Here is a 16703-nt window from a genome sequence, read left to right on the forward strand (position 1 = left end):
AAAAGATGTTACTTGGACCTTTCTGTTCAATCTCAAGGTCCTTCCTCTTTGGAAAGGCATAAATTGTATTCTTGCTGAGTAATGATTCCTTCCTACCAATTGGCCTCATTTCCATGATGGGAAAAAACAAAGTGAAGAGACAGGAAGTGGTTTCCACAGTCCCCACAGTGTTCCTTGGCTGGCATTTTGAAGACTGTTCTAAATCCCAGGTGGTCAGTTTCAAGGCTCAGCTCACTAAGCAGACAATAATAATAATAATAATAAAATAAATCTGAGAAAAAAACACTTTTGATGGTTCAAACGGCTACCATATATTGTGTGCTTATTAGGTGCCAAGCCTTGTTAAGCACTGTGCACTTGACCTCATTTTTCACTGACAGCAACATTATGAAGAAATAGTTCTTATCATTTTTGTTCACAGCCACAGGAACCAAGGCTCAGAGAGGGCCGGTCTTCATCATCTTTGTCCTGGCACATTTCTGGCAATCGACAAATGGGTGCTGATTAGACAAACAAGTGGACGAGTGTAATATCTCCGATAAGAAAGCACAGATAGTGAAATAAAGGCTCAATGCAATGAAAGGGTCAGTTAAATAAGCTGGCTTTTCTGAGCTCACTGTCCTGGCACTGGGAAAACAGAAATAAACTAGGACTCCAGCAGTCAGACTGGTGAGGGAGTTCTAGATATTTCTGCATTTGGTCTATTAGTTGCAAAAATGGTCGAAGGTGGTAAGGGTAAAACTGTGTGTGTGTACGTATATTGTTTATTACTAATCAGGCTATGGTTAAGTACTAGCTATACCTGATTTACAAAACCCTATAGAACATAGAGAAAGAGATGTAAATTCAAACGGGAGAGGGAGGAGTTGAGGTCAGGGAGGAGTTCTCAGAGGAAGTGGTAAATGAGTTGGGGCTTGAAAGAGGGCTATTTAGGTGAAAGGCGAAAGTGTGTGTGTGTGTGTTTTGATAAGGGTGGATACAGTCAGTTTGCCAGGGAACTAGTTTGAGCAGTCATCTGAAATAACATATGGGAAAAGAGTTGGTACCTAATAGGATGGAGGACTTGGGCCAACCTTGACTGAAGGTGGTTATGCAGGGGATGGCCCATTTACAAGGCCTTAAGAATAGTGTTTGGGAAGCTTATTACTCAAAGTGCAGTCCAAGACCACTGGGGAGCTTGTCAAAAATGCAGAATTGTAGGTCCCACCTCAGACCTACTGAATTAGAATTTGCAGCTTAACAAGATCCCTAGGTGACTTGTAAGCACATTAACATTTGGGAAGCACTGGTTTAGAAGACAGGATGCTAAGCAGGCGAGATGAATCCCTTGTCATGGGCCTTCTGTATCTCACAGTAACTTCCATTCCTAGGCTGCTCTAGTTACAGCCAAGCAAATCTTCCATGAATGTAGAGAAGCCCTTCCTCACTTCATGCCCTTCTTGATTTCCTGAGTTGTTCCTGCTGTCAGGAATCTCCGTTTCTCACTTAAAATACTCTTCAAATTCTGCTTCCAGAAGCCTCCCCAGATCTCAGGGCCAAGTAATCTCCTCTGACTTGACAGCTCAAGCCTTTGCCTATGCCTGTCTCATCGTGTCTGGCCCCTTCTGCCTGATACCACACATACTCTGTGCTGATTCTCCCCCTCCTTCTGGCAAGCTCCTTGCTGACAGGGGCTTTTCTCTCTGTGTCTGTGCATTTTCTACCCCTGCAGTTTCTCTCCTTGTATCTCTCTCCTTTAGCACTGAGCACACAGAGGGCTCTTTGTAGATGTGGTGGAATTGAATTGAAAGGTGTTTCCTAAAAGCTCATTGAGGGATACCAAGAACAAGGCCCCCCAAAATAGTCTGCAGAAGGAGGCTGTATCCCCCCATGTACCCTCTCATTAGCCTGGCAGTGCCCACCCTGGGTGGGGCTTTTAGCTGTTTTGTGTTCTAGTACTTTCAAGGCTCAGAAATAGAGTTCTGTAAAATGTATCTCTTATTTTCCTTTGGGAAATGGTGAAAAGATCAAAAAGCTTTTCCCCCCACATACCTGCCAATCATGCAGACAACATTATTTAAAAAAAATAATTTATGTTTTAACATGTCATTGAATTGGTGGTGGTGGTGGGGCTGGGAGGCGGAGCTGGGGCTTGGAGATGGTTCTTCCCTCTTAGCTGTTAAGACTGCTTGTCTAGAGTGTTCAGACCCACTTATGTCACCGGTCCCAAGTCTCTAATTATGCTCCTCACTTTTAGAAATGAAAGATAAATGGCAGAGATATAAACTTCCATTTGTCAGAATTGATTTCCTGTTTTAGTTGGGGGGTGTAATAGATCAGTCTTTTCCAAGCAACAGAAACATGTGTGCTCGGATTACATCTACCAGTCCTCCCTGGATTAGGGTACGTCGAAGAAAGGAGAGAAACCGTGACAGAAACACACTCTCCATCGGTATCTTTTCACTTCCCTTAAATAGATGCAGTTTTTTTTTCATGTGTAATTACAAGCTAAAAATATCAATAACGTGAAGTACAATTTATGCTGTGACTGCCTTTTCAAAGTGAGCCCTTACTTGTCTAATTCAGGTTGAGAATTCCTGCCTGTTTTTTTCTTTTTTTTTAATTCATTCAGCCTCACGTCTTTTGGTGAGGTTTTCACTTTCTTTGCTACTTGGAAAGTGGTCAGGAAATTCACTTTTAAAATAGTGGAGTCTCAGGTCCCCAAACTGCCTGTGGCAATTTCCTCCTGATTGTTGACAATCAACAGAGTGGTGAAAATTAACCCACAGAACTGCACATCTGGAGGTCATAAAATGGAGACCCAAACTGGGGAGCCACATGAACTTTATCTCTGTGAGAACTTTGGACTATCCTCAAAGACCCAGACTGCCCAGCAAGCAAGCCAGAAAGCCTCTGTGCCTACCACTTACAGATCATCGCTATGGCTTTCATATCGTTCCTAAATATATGCAACAAATGTCATCAACCAATTCGCCAACTAAGAAGGGGGCCAAATAAAAAGAAGCAAAACACAAAACTGTACAATTTTCATGAAAACCCTAGCTATAATAGGGGAAAGAGGGCCCAATGAATGAGAAAACTGAATAAGGACACATTTTTTCCAGGCCCATGAGTAAGCGGTCTTGACCTTGAGAATCTACTTTCTAATCTTCCTCAAAAGACTGCACAAGACTGCATTCATTAAGGTTATTAGAAAGTGTCCTGAGGAAGAGAAGGCTTGGGTAGGGAAACAGGTTATGGGAGGATGTGAATATGTTGCTAATGACATGAAGCAGACCAGGAATGTAAACGCTTGTATTAGGAAGAGGGAGTGAATTGTTCTGTGTCCATCTCCATCTCCCTGTGACCTCCTCTCTGAAGATGGGCAAAGATGTAGACGTCAGTTCTAGAGAGAATCTTGGGCTGTCACACCTGGGGAGCTTTAAGACAGGCTCTGTTCTAATGACCAGACTGAAAAGCTCAGAGCCATTGAGCAATTTGTCCGCTGTAACACATCTTGTTCATGTATAGGTCAGGGAAGGCTACCCCAGGATCCTTCTTCTTTCCAATACACATACTCTGCAGCTGAGTCAACTTTCTCAGTATCAGAGCCACACAAAGATGTGACTGATCAAGCAGAAGCCAGACTGAATGACCAGCTGGATTAACTGATACCCATTCCTGCATTAGAGGAGGCGATAAACAAGCTCTTCTTAAGGTCCCACCAAATCCTGAGATTCTACAGCTCTGAGAGAGAAGAATGCATGGCCTAGATAGCAGGCAGTGAGAACAGACTCCAGGAGGACTGGCAGGCTCGAGGGAACAGAGTAGACTGCCTACTTGTGGAAGTCCTCAATGCAGTGAATGAGGCCACCAGCGTCCACGGTGAATGGGATCCCATCAAGGCTGCGGTGGCACATCACACAGGTAAAGCAGTGAGGATGATAGGCCTTCCCGGTGGCTCGCAGAATCCGCTCCATGATGGGCTTGGAGCACACACTGCACTGCTCCAGGGTATTCTGGGGAGAGAAAGAAACATTCCAGTGTTAGGTTGGGACTTGCAGAGCTCCATGTATTTGGTCCCTTACAGCATGACCAGCACCTTACAGACACATTGGCTTGTGTGCATATCACAGTCCTTGGAAGAAGGTAGAGTGCGTATCAGGGAGACACATGAAATAGATCAAGTAGATCAAGTGTCTTTTCTAAATCTACCCAGATAGGTGGTGGCAAATCTAAGATTTAGAACACATGTCTTCTGACTTCTCTCCCTTTTCTACCACTATTGCAGGGTTGATGGCAAACATTTCTGTTAAGGCACATAGAGAAAATATTTCTGGTCCAGTTGCAGCAGTTCAGTTCTGCTGTCATAGGGTGAAAGGAGTTGTAAACAGTACTAAGTAGATGGGCATGACTGTGTTCCAATAAAACTTTATTTACAAAAGCAAAAGCAAGCTGTAGTTTTTTGACCCCTGAACTACACACCCCAGGTTCTCCACTGGAAGAACACTTCACTATTCTAAAACTTGATTAGTCATCAAAAACCTGGTAGGGTCACCAAGGACCTTAAGATTTTAGAGTGGTCTGCCTGACGATGGAGACACGCAGAGCATGCTGGGTGTAGAGCCCAATCAGAGCTCAGCACAACCAATGAGGCTTTTGATTCTTTTAAGCCTTGATTCGAATACCACCTCCAAGTTTAGTGTTGTGAACTCTTGATAGAAATGTTGAATCTAGAGGGGTTCTAGTTTTGAGAAGTGAATTACGAAAGTCAATTTTTCTGGCTTTAAAAATATACTGAACTTTAAAAATGAAAAACAAAAACCCTCCTGCAAAAGGATACCATATATTGAGTCAGGACGCAGAAAGACTGATAAAATTAGCTATTAACTTTCCATCCTTCCCTAGAATCCCATGCTGTCTTACCAAACAACTATGTTTCACGAATAACATGCTATATTCCAAGTGAGATGTCTGGACTGATGCAGAGTTTACACTCTAGAATAAACCTGGGATGGGGATCTGATTAGAAAGATGCAGAACTGGAATTGCCTTCTTACCATGAGAACCTTTAAATGGCCATAACGTAAGAAATGCCTACAGGTGGATAACTAGTGTGCTGATGTCTCAACCACAGCAACAGTCTTTGATTGGCTTCCTTGTCTGCATCTCTCCTCCTGTAACACTTCCCTATCCCCAAAGTGACTTCTGGTTTCCTTTCCAAAACACAGATGTGACCAAGGAACTTTGCTGCTGGCAAAAACTTCTATGGAAAGTTGTATATAATGTGAAAAGACCTAATTCCTCACTTGACATTCAACCTCCTTTTCTAGGGTCAGATTTCCCTAATGTCTCAGACTGTTCACTCTTATTCAAACCTATAAGAGACTTCCATACTTCTGTGCACTGGCTAATGCCTAGTATGAACCACAATTTGTCATTTTGACCTTTCAAGGTACAGGTCAGAAGGCAACTCTCCAGTGAAGGCTTGCTGCATGCCTTCAGCTGGAATCAACTCCTTCTTTCTCTACCCTTCCCAAGTACTTAATTAACATTGCTTATAGCACTTACAGTGTCCACTGTATTGAAATTATTTGTGGGATGCCTGGGTGGCTCGGTCACTTAAGCATCTGCGTTTGGCTTAGGTCATGATCCCAGGGTGCTGGGATCCTGCTTCGGGCCCCTTGCTTCTCCCTCTGCCTGCCGCTCCCCCTGCTTGTGCTTGCTCTCTCTCTGACAAATAAAGTCTTAAAAAAGTTATTTGCACATTTGTGCAAACTAATTTCTTTAGCGAAAGGGTCATGTCTTTCTTTTTAAAGTTTTAAATTTTAATTCCAGTGCAGTTAACATGGGGTTATATTAGTTTCAGGTGTACACTATAGTGATTTAATGATTCTATATATTACAATGATTCAAAAACCACAATGATTCTATATATCACACGGTGCTCATCATGATAAGTGTACTCTTAATCCCCTTCACCTATTTCACCCATCCCCTACCCACCTCCCCTCTGGTAGCCATCAGTCTGTTCTCTGTAGTTAAGAGTCTGTTTCTTGGTTTCTTTTTCCCCTTTGCTCATTTGCTTTGTTTCTTAAATTCCACATATGAGTGACATCATATGGTATTTGTTATTCTTTGACTGTCTTCTTTTGCTTAGCATTATACATTCTAACTTCATCCATATTGTTACAAATGGCAAGATTTCATTCTTTTTTTGTGGCTGAGTAATATTCCATTGTGTATATACACACCACATCTTCTTTATCCATTCATCTATTGATGGACATTTGGGGTGCTTCCATAATTTGGCCACTGTAAATAATGCTGCAATAAACATATGGAATCATGTATCCTTTCAAAATGGTGTTTTTGTATTTTTTGGGTAAAAACTCAGTAGTGCGATACTGGATCTCAAGATAGTTCTATTTTTAACTTTTTGAGGAACCTCCCTACTATTTTCCATAGTGGCTGCACCAGTTTGTATTCCAACCAATAATACACAAGGGTCCCTTATTCTCCAAATCTTTGCCAACGCTTGTTGTTTCTTGTGTTTTTGATTTTTAGCCATTCTGATAATAGTTTAGATTTGCACTGTCCTGACGGTAAGTGATATTGAGCATCTTTTCTGTCGGCCATCTGGATGTCTTTGGAGAAATGTCTGTTCTTGCCTTCTGCCCATTTATTAATTGGATTATTGTGTGTGTGTGTGTGTGTGTGTGTGTGCTGAGTTGTATACATTATATACTTTGGATACTAACCCTTTATTGGATATGTCACTTGCAAATATCTTCTCATGTTTAGTTGGTTGTCTTTTAGTTTTGTTGTTTCCTTCACTGTGCAGAAGCTTTTTATTTTGATATGGTCCCAATAGTTTATTTTTGCTTTTATTTCCTTGCCTCAGGAGACATATCTAGAAAAAATGTTGCTATGGTCAATATCAGAGAAATTACTGCCTGTGCTCTCTTCTAGGATTTTTATGGTTTCAGATCTCACATTTAGGTCATTAATCCATTTTGTGTATGGTGTAAGAAAGTGGTCTAGTTTCATTCTTTTGCATGTAGCAGTTTTCCCAATACCATTTATTTGAAGAGACTTTTTCCCATTGCACATTCTTGCCTTTGTATCAAAGATTAATTGACCATGTAATTGTGGCTTTGTTTCTGGGCTTTCTATCCTGTTTCATTGATCTATGTGTCTATTTTTGTGCCAGTACCATACTGTTTTGATTACTACAGCTTTGTAGTATAACTTGAAATCTGGAACTGTGATACCTTCAATTTTGTTTTTTCTTTTTCAAGACTGTTGTGGCTGTTTGGGGTCTTTTGTGGTTCCATACAAATTTTAGGGTTTTTTATTCCAGTTCTGTGGAAAATGCTGTTGATATTTTGATAGGGATTGCATTCAATCTGTAGATTGCTTTGGGTACTATGTACATTTTAACGATATTTGTTTTTTCAATCCATGAGCATGGAATATCTTTCCATTTGTGTTATCTTAAGTTTCTTTCATCAATGATGTATAGTTTTCAGAGTACAGGTTTTTTATCTCCTTGGTTAAGTTTGTTACTAGGTATTTCATTATTTTTGGTGCAATTGTAAATGGGATTGCTTTCTTAATTTCTCTTTCTGTTGCTTCATTATTATTATATAGAAATATAACGGATTTCTGCATATTGATTTGTTTTCTGTGACCTTACAGAATTTATCTGTTCAGTTCCAGTAGTTTTTTTGGTGGAGTCTTTAGGGCTTTCTATATGTAGTACCATGTCATCTGCAAGTAGTCAAAGTTTTACTTCTTCCTTACCAATTTGGAGGCTTTTTCTTTCTCTTGTGTGAGTGCTGTGGCTAGAACTTCTAGTACTATGTTGAATAAAAGTGGCAAGAGTAGACATTGTAGTCTTGTTCCTGATCTTAGGGGAAAAACTCAGTTTTTTTACCATTGAGTATGATGTTAGCTATGGGTTTTTCATCTATGGTCTTTATTATGTTGAGGTATATTCCCTCCAAGTCTACTTTGTTGAGGGTTTTTATCATGAATGTTGTACTTTACCAAATGCTTTTTCTGCATCTATCAAAATGACCATATGGTTTTTAACCTTTCTCTTGTTGATGTGATGTGTCACATTGATTGATTTGTGAATACTGAACCACCCTTGAAAACCAGGAATAAATCCCACTTGATCATAGTGAATGATTTTTTTTCATATATTGTTGGATTCGGTTTGCTAATGTTTTGTTGAAGACTTTTGCATCTGTGTTCATCAGTGATATTGGTCTGTAGGTTCCTTTTTTCTTTCTTTTTTTTTTTGTGGTGCCTTAATCTGGTTTTGGTATCAGGGTAATGCAGGCCTCAGAGACCATGTCTTAAGAAGGTATTTTGCGGTCTCATACTATACCCAGTATACTACCTGGAATCAAACTAAACCGAGGATGACTGTGTGCAAAAAGAATGAATGAAGGAAAATTGTTTACATCCTACTCAGGCATTATTGGACTAGTCTGACTCTCCAGACTCTGGAATCCATCCCCAAATGAATTGGTAAATTCATCACCATCCTCTCCTCAAAGCTGTGGTTGCTGGAGGTTCTGAAATTTCTTAGTATGCCTCTGGTCACAGTCTAAACTCATGGAAACTATTAACCTATTTCCCCCCATTTTGAAGTGGTGAAATTAAAATAGCAGAAGAACATAAGATGAAAGTCTGGAGAAAATGATGCTCTGGACAATGAGGGCCCTGCTTTTTTTCTATCCTGGTGATCTGAGCTGATGTGGCTGCAAACTGTCTTCCCAGGGCTTGTGTTTTGCTCTTTGTGGGTTTTAACTTTTTTTTAAAGGCAGCCCTGTAATGGAGTTGAACAAACCAGAAAATGCTTGACAAGAGAATGTTTTTGTTTGCATTGAGGCTTGGCTGCAAGATTTAGCCCATTTACTCAAAACCAGCAGCAGCATATAAGGTTGAGTCAGTTTCTAAGGAAAGACTTTATGGTCTGTGGAAGCACTGTTTAAAGGACAGGTAATCTGAACATTTATGCTACAAAGGAAAAACAGTGCAAAATATGCCTAAAGTGAGATTACTATAAAATGCCCACAAATCAGAAAATGAAGGTTCTAAGAATATGGCTGACTGGAAGCTTGGGCTAGCAAATGGTAGAGGAGAACATATGAAACATCTCTAGCCAGCTCCCTTTACTGAACTTTTCTCCTTTCAGTCTCTAGCTGGTCCACTAGGAGCCGTAGACACACCTTCTCTTTAAGTAAGGGTAAAGACTCTTATGAAGCTTACCATATTAAGTGTAGTTACCATCTGTCACCATACAAAGCTATTACAGTATTTTTGACTCTATTCCCTGGGTTGTACTTTTCATCTCCATGACTTATTCATTTTATAATTGGAAGTTTGAATCATTACGTTGTGCACATGAAACTAATATACCATTGTAGATCAGCTATACTTAATAATAATAATAATAATAATAATAATAATAATAATAATCCAAAGGTTACAAACATAGTGATTCGAATGGGCACATGCACCCCGATGTTTATAGTAGCAATGTCCACAATAGCCAAAATATGGAAAGATGTCCATCGACAGATGAATGGATAAAGAAGATGTGGTATGCACACACACACACACACACACATATACACACACATACATACACATGTATATAATACACATATATGTATATGTGTCTATATATATATATATATATATATATACACACACACACACAATGGAATACTACTCAGCCCTCAAAAAGAATGAATCTTGCCATTTGCAATGATGTGGATGGAACTACAGTGTATTATGCTGAGCAAGAGAAGTTAGAGAAAGACAAATACCACATGATTTCACTCATATGTGGAATTTAAGGAACAAAACAGAAGAACATAGGGGAAGGGAAGGAAAAATAAAGTGAGATGAAATCAGAGAGGGAGACAAACCGTAGAGACTCTTAACTCTAGGAAACAAACTGAGAGTTGCTGGAGGGGAGGGGGGTTAAGGGGTTGGGGTAACTGGGCGATGGGCATTAAGGAGGGCATGTGATGTAATGAGCACTGGGTGTTATATACAACTGGTGAATCACTAAATTCTACCCCTGAAACAAATAATACACTGTATATTAACTAAATTGAATTTAAAGATTTATTTATTTTTTACAGAAGAAAGAGAGAGGGAGAGAGGAAAGAGAGCAAGTGGGGGTAGGGGCAGAGGGAGAGAATCTCAAGCAGACTCCCTGCTGAGTGTGCAGCTGGACGTGGGATACGGGGCTTGATCCCACGACCTGTAAGATCATGACCTGAGCCAAAACCAAGAGTTGGATACTTAACTGACTAAACCACCCAGGTGCACCTAAACTGAATTTAAATTAAAACAAAAACAAAAACAAAAACGGATGCACTCAAATAAATAAATAAATAAATAAATAAATAAATAAATAACTAGTAAAGGACTTTTACAATGTTAGAGAGGAGGGAATAAGGAGTTCCTCTAGTCTAGGCCTCTGATTTCACAGGTGAAAAACAGACCCAAAGCACTAATACAGTTGGACGTTGAGTCATGGAGTTCATTAGGGACAGAAGAGAGACTAATACCCCAGGTTCTTGTAACTCCCTAATTAAGATATGGATCTGATGAATTAATCGTGTTACCATAGGGAGGGAAAGTTGCTAGATGAAGAATATGGACTGTTCCTCTGGCTTTGTTAATATCCACTGCATGGGTACTTGGGTAAATCTTTTCTTCTTTTTAGACCTCAGTTTTCTCAACTGTAAAACAATGATTAATTCTAACTCAACAATTTTATTGCTCTGTGATAGATAAGAGTTAACAACAGTGGGGAAAGGGCAATGTTTCCATTACTAGAGGTATACTAGAAACAACTGGGTAATTTCTCCTCTGAAGTTTGAAAGGAGGGTTCGTGTGTTAGAAACCTGGACTGTATAATCTTGACTATGTCTTAACCACTTGAAATTCCAGAAATTACTAGTGGTAGAATTTCAAGCATGGCAGAGGAAGATCTTTGTGTCTTCTTATAGAAGGTTATTTTAAAACCAGACCAAAAGATGCCCTCTTTGCATAAACACAAGGCTTTTCTAAAGTCAGTTAAGATGAAATGGCTAATAAATAAAATAGTTTTTAAGGAAATAGAAAAATAAATAAGTCTCCAAGCAAATAAGTGAAATAAGGGCATCTCTAAGTATGCCTACTCAAACGCATCTTGTGTGTGGAGTAGGGGGTATCATGGCGGGGTTTTAGGAAGGAAGAACGTACTCCAGCATAAGAACCACCCAGATCAGTAGAGTGTTTCATGACCTGGCTCTGGATCCATCTCAGCTGCTCTTTCCTATGGACCCCACCTTCCAGTTGCCACTCTGAGCTCCTTGCCAACTCTTTAATAAGCTATGTTCTTTCACAAGCCCAGAATAGCTCATATCCTTCTTTGCCTAGAGAATACCTATTCATTCTTTAAAGTTAAGCTCAAATGTCACCTCTTCTGCAAAACACTTCTAATTCTCCCTCTGCTGTACCCCAAGCAAAATAAGTCACTTCTTCTGCTCCCATAGGATTATATGATGCTTTTCTGATGACACCGATATAACGTACTCAATTTCACGATTTGCGTCAACCTCTGCTACCAAACCCCACTCTTGCTGCATGGAGCCATAGTCCTAGGTAGAGCTTCCTAGGAAATAGATTCTGAAACCAAGATTTGCACATGGGAAGTTATGGAACAGTGTCTTTGAGATCAGCACCTGTGGGAGAGTATAGGAAGCCCCTGGGCAGAGGGAGAAGCTGGACCATGATGCAGTCACAGCAAAGGCATCTGATAGTTCCCTGGAGAACTCCGGAGCTGGGATGGTTCTGCACATTTGTCCTTCCTTGACGCTAGGGGGTAGGGCCTTTATACCCCCTGCATCTACCAGTTAATGGATACAGGAGGCTCTCACGGAAGAGGAGTGATCTTGGGTGAAGAGGTTCCCTTTAACTGAGAATAATTACCAGAGAAGGACCTCCACTATGAACGATTGGCAGGGGGAAGGAAAGCCTCAGTCCTAAAGAAGGATCTGAGCACTGGGCTACTGCATCCACACTATAACCATCCTTGCCCAGGACCTACATAGTTCCTGACACAGGGTCAGCAACTGCTCACCAGCTGTGAAGCACCTTACAGCTGAAGCTGAACAAAGAGTCTAGATTTCTTTTTTTTTTTCAAGAATTCTAGGCACTGTTTGAGGATTTTTTTTTTTTTAGAATCTCTAGAAAATGTCTTAGGCAGTTACTCCAACGAAGGTATGGTTAAAGGGAGATGTGAGAGTAGCAGAAAAAAAACAGGAAAGCTACCAAAAGGCACAGCTTATAAACTTTGCTGAAGTGACGGCAATACAATTGTGATTAAAAGCAAAAAGTTAAGTGAAAATAAAAATAAAGTCACAAACAAATCTTGTACACGAAACTCCCAAATGTAACTGTTTTTAAATTAGAGATACAATCTGGTTGTATCTTTTCTATCCTTGGGTACTGTATAAATAACTTGTCTAATTCACAGGCAGAAGAGTTAGAAGAATCATCTGAATATAAATGAAGCATATAGGTAACAGAAGCATTAACTACTAGTTAGATGATAGGGAAAATAGTTCTAAAATTTACATATTGCCTAGGTGTGTATGCATGTTCAATGGTGAGTATTTTAAATCAAGGCACATAAGTATTTGAAGATTCAGAAGACTATAAAGTGTTGCCATTTAGAAATGTTAAAATTTTCATTTCATAAAATTAAAATGTGATCTTATATCCAATCTTTATTGTTTTTTTAGGTACAAAAGCAGTTTTGAAACAGAAAAGACTCTTGGAAAAAACGAGGGTGACATCTCATTTCTAGATACACTTTTGGTCTTGTTTGGATAAGAATAACAAGGAAAAAAGAAGAGTCTGAAGATATTAGGCCTTTAAGATCTTTAGAGGTGACTCTTGTCCAGGAGTTTCAACTCCCCTCTCTTGCCTGCCTCTCCCATAATCCTTCGCTCAAGGCAACAGTTAACCAGGGAAGCACATCCCAAACAGTCCCAAATCACTTCTGGATGAAGAGCATGAAAGGATGGTGCTGTCAGGGTGGTGGTGGGGGGGGAGAGGGTGGTGTCCATACGTACAGTTTAAAAACCATGATTCTAGTCCAACTACCAGATTCCAGACACTAAGATGCAGAGAGGGGAAACACCTAGTAGCAGATCTGGAGTTAGATTAGTTGGTCTCCTAATTCTCCTTCCAGTGGCTAATCCCCTGCCCCAACACACTATACTTATTTCATATTTCAGAAGACACGCTCCATACCACAAACATAAGGCATTCAGGTGGGCTACTTACAAGTTACCCGCCTATAAATAAAGAGAGGAAATATGTCGAGATCTTAACACAGTTTGTCTACTGTCAATTTCACTGGTTCCCACAGGGTAAGATAGAAAACTCACTGTTGCATCCCCAGCATCTACAGCAGTATCCTTGCATAAAATTGCTGTTCCCCAAATACCGGTTAGATGATGAATTAATAAACTCTGGATATGTACATAAAATAAAAGGATTCTATTTAACCATGCAAAACAATTCTCTAGTCCAGAGCTTCTCAATAGGCAGGCTAAGACAGAGGGTGCTTTGCTGGCTTCCAGGGGTACCACATTTAGGAGGGGTAGAGGGGGCCAGAGGTTTCCATAGTTCCTGAGTGGTCAACTTGGGTCAGGAGAAGGCCCATCCGCTGATTCCAGTATGCTAACTGAACGACATCCTCTCCCACATGGGTCATGATGTGGAAGGCTGTGAAGCACAGCTGAAGTGTTGGTGTTCCCAACGGAATAGCGGTGTGCTACAGTAAGGTGAGAAGAGGGCTATGACTCAGCACACCTCCACGGAAATGCCGGAGTGACATTACTGAAACTCAAAGAATTATATTCCCTACCTTAATTTTGTACTTTAAATTTTTTCTTGATGTTGATAATCAAGAAGACTTCCCAAATGATGGCAGTACTTTTGGGTTTCCCAGTAGATGAAGACATCATTTCACCTTGGTAGTTCTCCTAAGATACTATGGTACAGCGCCTCCCTACGGTTCTGCCTCCCAGTGAGGCACACATTTCTTATTAAAAGGCTTTTCACTTTCCAAGTGTCCTTCACCTATACATATATCTTTTTTTTAAAGATTTATGTATTTATTTTGGGGGGGTGCACGAGCGGGAGGGGCAGAGGCGGAGGGAGAATCTCAAGTAGACTCCATGTGGAGTGTGGAGCCCGATGTGGGGTTCGATCTCACGACCCTGAGATCATGACCTGGACTGAAGTCAAGAGTCGGACCCTTAACCGACTGAGCCACCCAGGCACTCCACCTATATCTATATTTTAATCTAAATCTGTATCTGTATCTCTTTGTATCTGTATCTAATATGCGCTTTGAAACAGATTGAAAACAATAACGCTAAGACCAGTGTCATCCGATGCCTATGACTGTGATTTTTGAATCAGAATCAAAATTCCTATTCTATAGATGAGAATTCTAAATTTTAAAGATAGAAAAACTCTCGAGTCAATTTATTAGATGGCATCAAACCCACAGAATGTGTTTTCTTTTGAGGTCATTAGCCACACACAAAAATGACAACTATGAAACATGGAACTGGAAATTTAGTAAAAGAACTCAGCATCCTTATTTTTTGTTCACTTCCACTAATTTTTTTTGAGCACAACTCTTTGCACCCAATGCCTGTATTACCTCAGCTTTCCTATCAATCCCCTTTAAAGAAACTTTTTGCATGATTTTCTGATGAGCAGAGCAGCCAGGCTTCCCACTTAATTCAGCATTGCAGAAAGCCTAAAGAGGGGAACAAAATGTTCAACATCCTGGCAGGTACAGAGGCAGAGAGAACAAAGATACCATCCCTGCCCTCAGAGGTTCCCAACGTAGTGGGAGGAACAGACACTTCTATAAATAACTGACTAGAGGCAAAGGGCAGAACACATCGCTATTATGGAGGAATGAGTAACGTGTGATGGAAACACAGAGGAGAGAGTAATTACTTCTGAATGGTGAGGGAACAGGCAGCATGGTGGTAGTGTGTGATGTTGGGAACCTATCTCGGTGGGATTTGAGTTGGCTCTTGAAAAAGAAAAAGGCCATTATAACACTCTTTGGAATTAACGTGTTGTAAGGAGAGTTTTCATTATCTAAGTCCCAGGTCTGCCTACATTGAAACGAAATTCATTTCACAGGAAGCGTTTGTAACAAAATTAGTGTGTTGAGCAGCACTGGTGAAGTGGAAGTCAACATTGGGAGAGACCACCATCTGTGTGCCAAACTAACAGAAACAAAGGACATGCAGGACTAGTCATGTGGAATTTAGGAAAAAAAAATTCTTACAAAATTTTCTGTGTATATTTGGACTAAATAAACTGGACTTAAAATTAAGAAGTATATCCTCACACCACAAGAAAAAAGGCTGACAGAAAGGATACAAAGATCAGAACAATTAAGTTACTTTGTTCAATTTTGCCATGAGCCACAAATCACATTCTCCACAAAGTAAATAAAGCCCCTCGGCTTATTCTGAAGCACTCAGTTTGGGATTATGATCTGAGCTTTAGGAAATTAAAAAAAAATTCCCATTAAAGGACATTTAGTTTATCTGTACCTTAAGGCCTAGAGAGGTGGTATTTTACCTTAAACGGTGCAGACCTTGTAGTACGCTAGCTTTCCCTAAACACTTCTCTTCAATGTCTCATAACCCTGGAGGCGTATGATGAAGGCGGAGGGGCTGAGCCCTGATGCTAGTGCCAGGCCTTCATGCCAGGAGCAAAATTAAAAGATCACACGGCACTCCAGGGAGACTATTGTGAGAGGGCAAAAAAGAAGAGAATTCCTTTCCTTCCCAGCCAAGTCAGATCACAGATTTGCCTTCACAACACCTTCAAGGTACAGTCTGTTGGGACTTGTCAACTCAGGAACCAGAGCAGAGAGTCTGTCATACGCAGTGAGAGAAGTGGCGATAGATTTGAGAGACCTGGGCTGGGAAGTCAGGCAGTGGGCCTGACCTTGTTGGCCTTCAGTTTCCTCATCTACTGAATAAGAGTGAAAATGTCTACAGTGCAGTGCTGGGAGCACTAAGTGAGATCCATGGATGAAAGGAAGTGCCCAGGGCCTGCTGTATACTAACTGGTTTTGTGTTCATTCTCCTTACAGATTCTAAGGGTCTAGGACATATATTTAATTAACTGGCATTCCTTGGTCACTTAGCTGAATTACCATATTTAAGCACCACATTTCAATTTTTTTTCTAATTTGTCCTTCACCATCAATTCTTCTATATTTTATAGAAGAATTTCATATCTCTACTTTTTTTTAAAAAATGGATTACTTAAGGAATCCTGTGTATGATACTCTGGGACAACTGGATAATATAATATCAAAATGAGCTTCTGGATTCCTAAGAGATTCTCCCCCTGCTTCCTAGGAATTTTGTGGAAAAGCTGTTCTTACTTCTTTTTTTTTTTTTTTTTATTGTTATGTTAATCCCCATACATTACATCATTAGTTTTAGATATAGTGTTCCATGATTCATTGTTTGTGCATAACACCCAGTGCTCCATGCAGAACGTGCCCTCCTCAATACCCATCACCAGGCTAACCCATCCTCCCAACCCCCTCCCCTCTAGAACCCTCAGTTTGTTTTTCAGAG

General features: G+C 40.3%; 1 protein-coding gene across 5 annotated transcripts in view; it reads right to left on the minus strand.

The window, feature by feature from the left end:
• The window catches only part of LPP (LIM domain containing preferred translocation partner in lipoma), a 646157-nt gene that overhangs the window by 6016 nt on the left and 623438 nt on the right, over nucleotides 1–16703 (minus strand). For all 5 annotated transcript variants that reach the window (XM_032406922.1, XM_032406920.1, XM_032406921.1 and 2 more), the window contains one exon: nucleotides 3820–3998. In XM_032406922.1, coding sequence (XP_032262813.1) covers nucleotides 3820–3998 — 179 coding nt within the window. The remainder of the gene's footprint in view (nucleotides 1–3819; nucleotides 3999–16703) is intronic.

Source organism: Phoca vitulina, unplaced genomic scaffold (genome assembly GCF_004348235.1).
Source record: "Phoca vitulina isolate PV1807 unplaced genomic scaffold, GSC_HSeal_1.0 scaffold8, whole genome shotgun sequence".
Classification (NCBI taxonomy): Eukaryota; Metazoa; Chordata; class Mammalia; order Carnivora; family Phocidae; genus Phoca; species Phoca vitulina.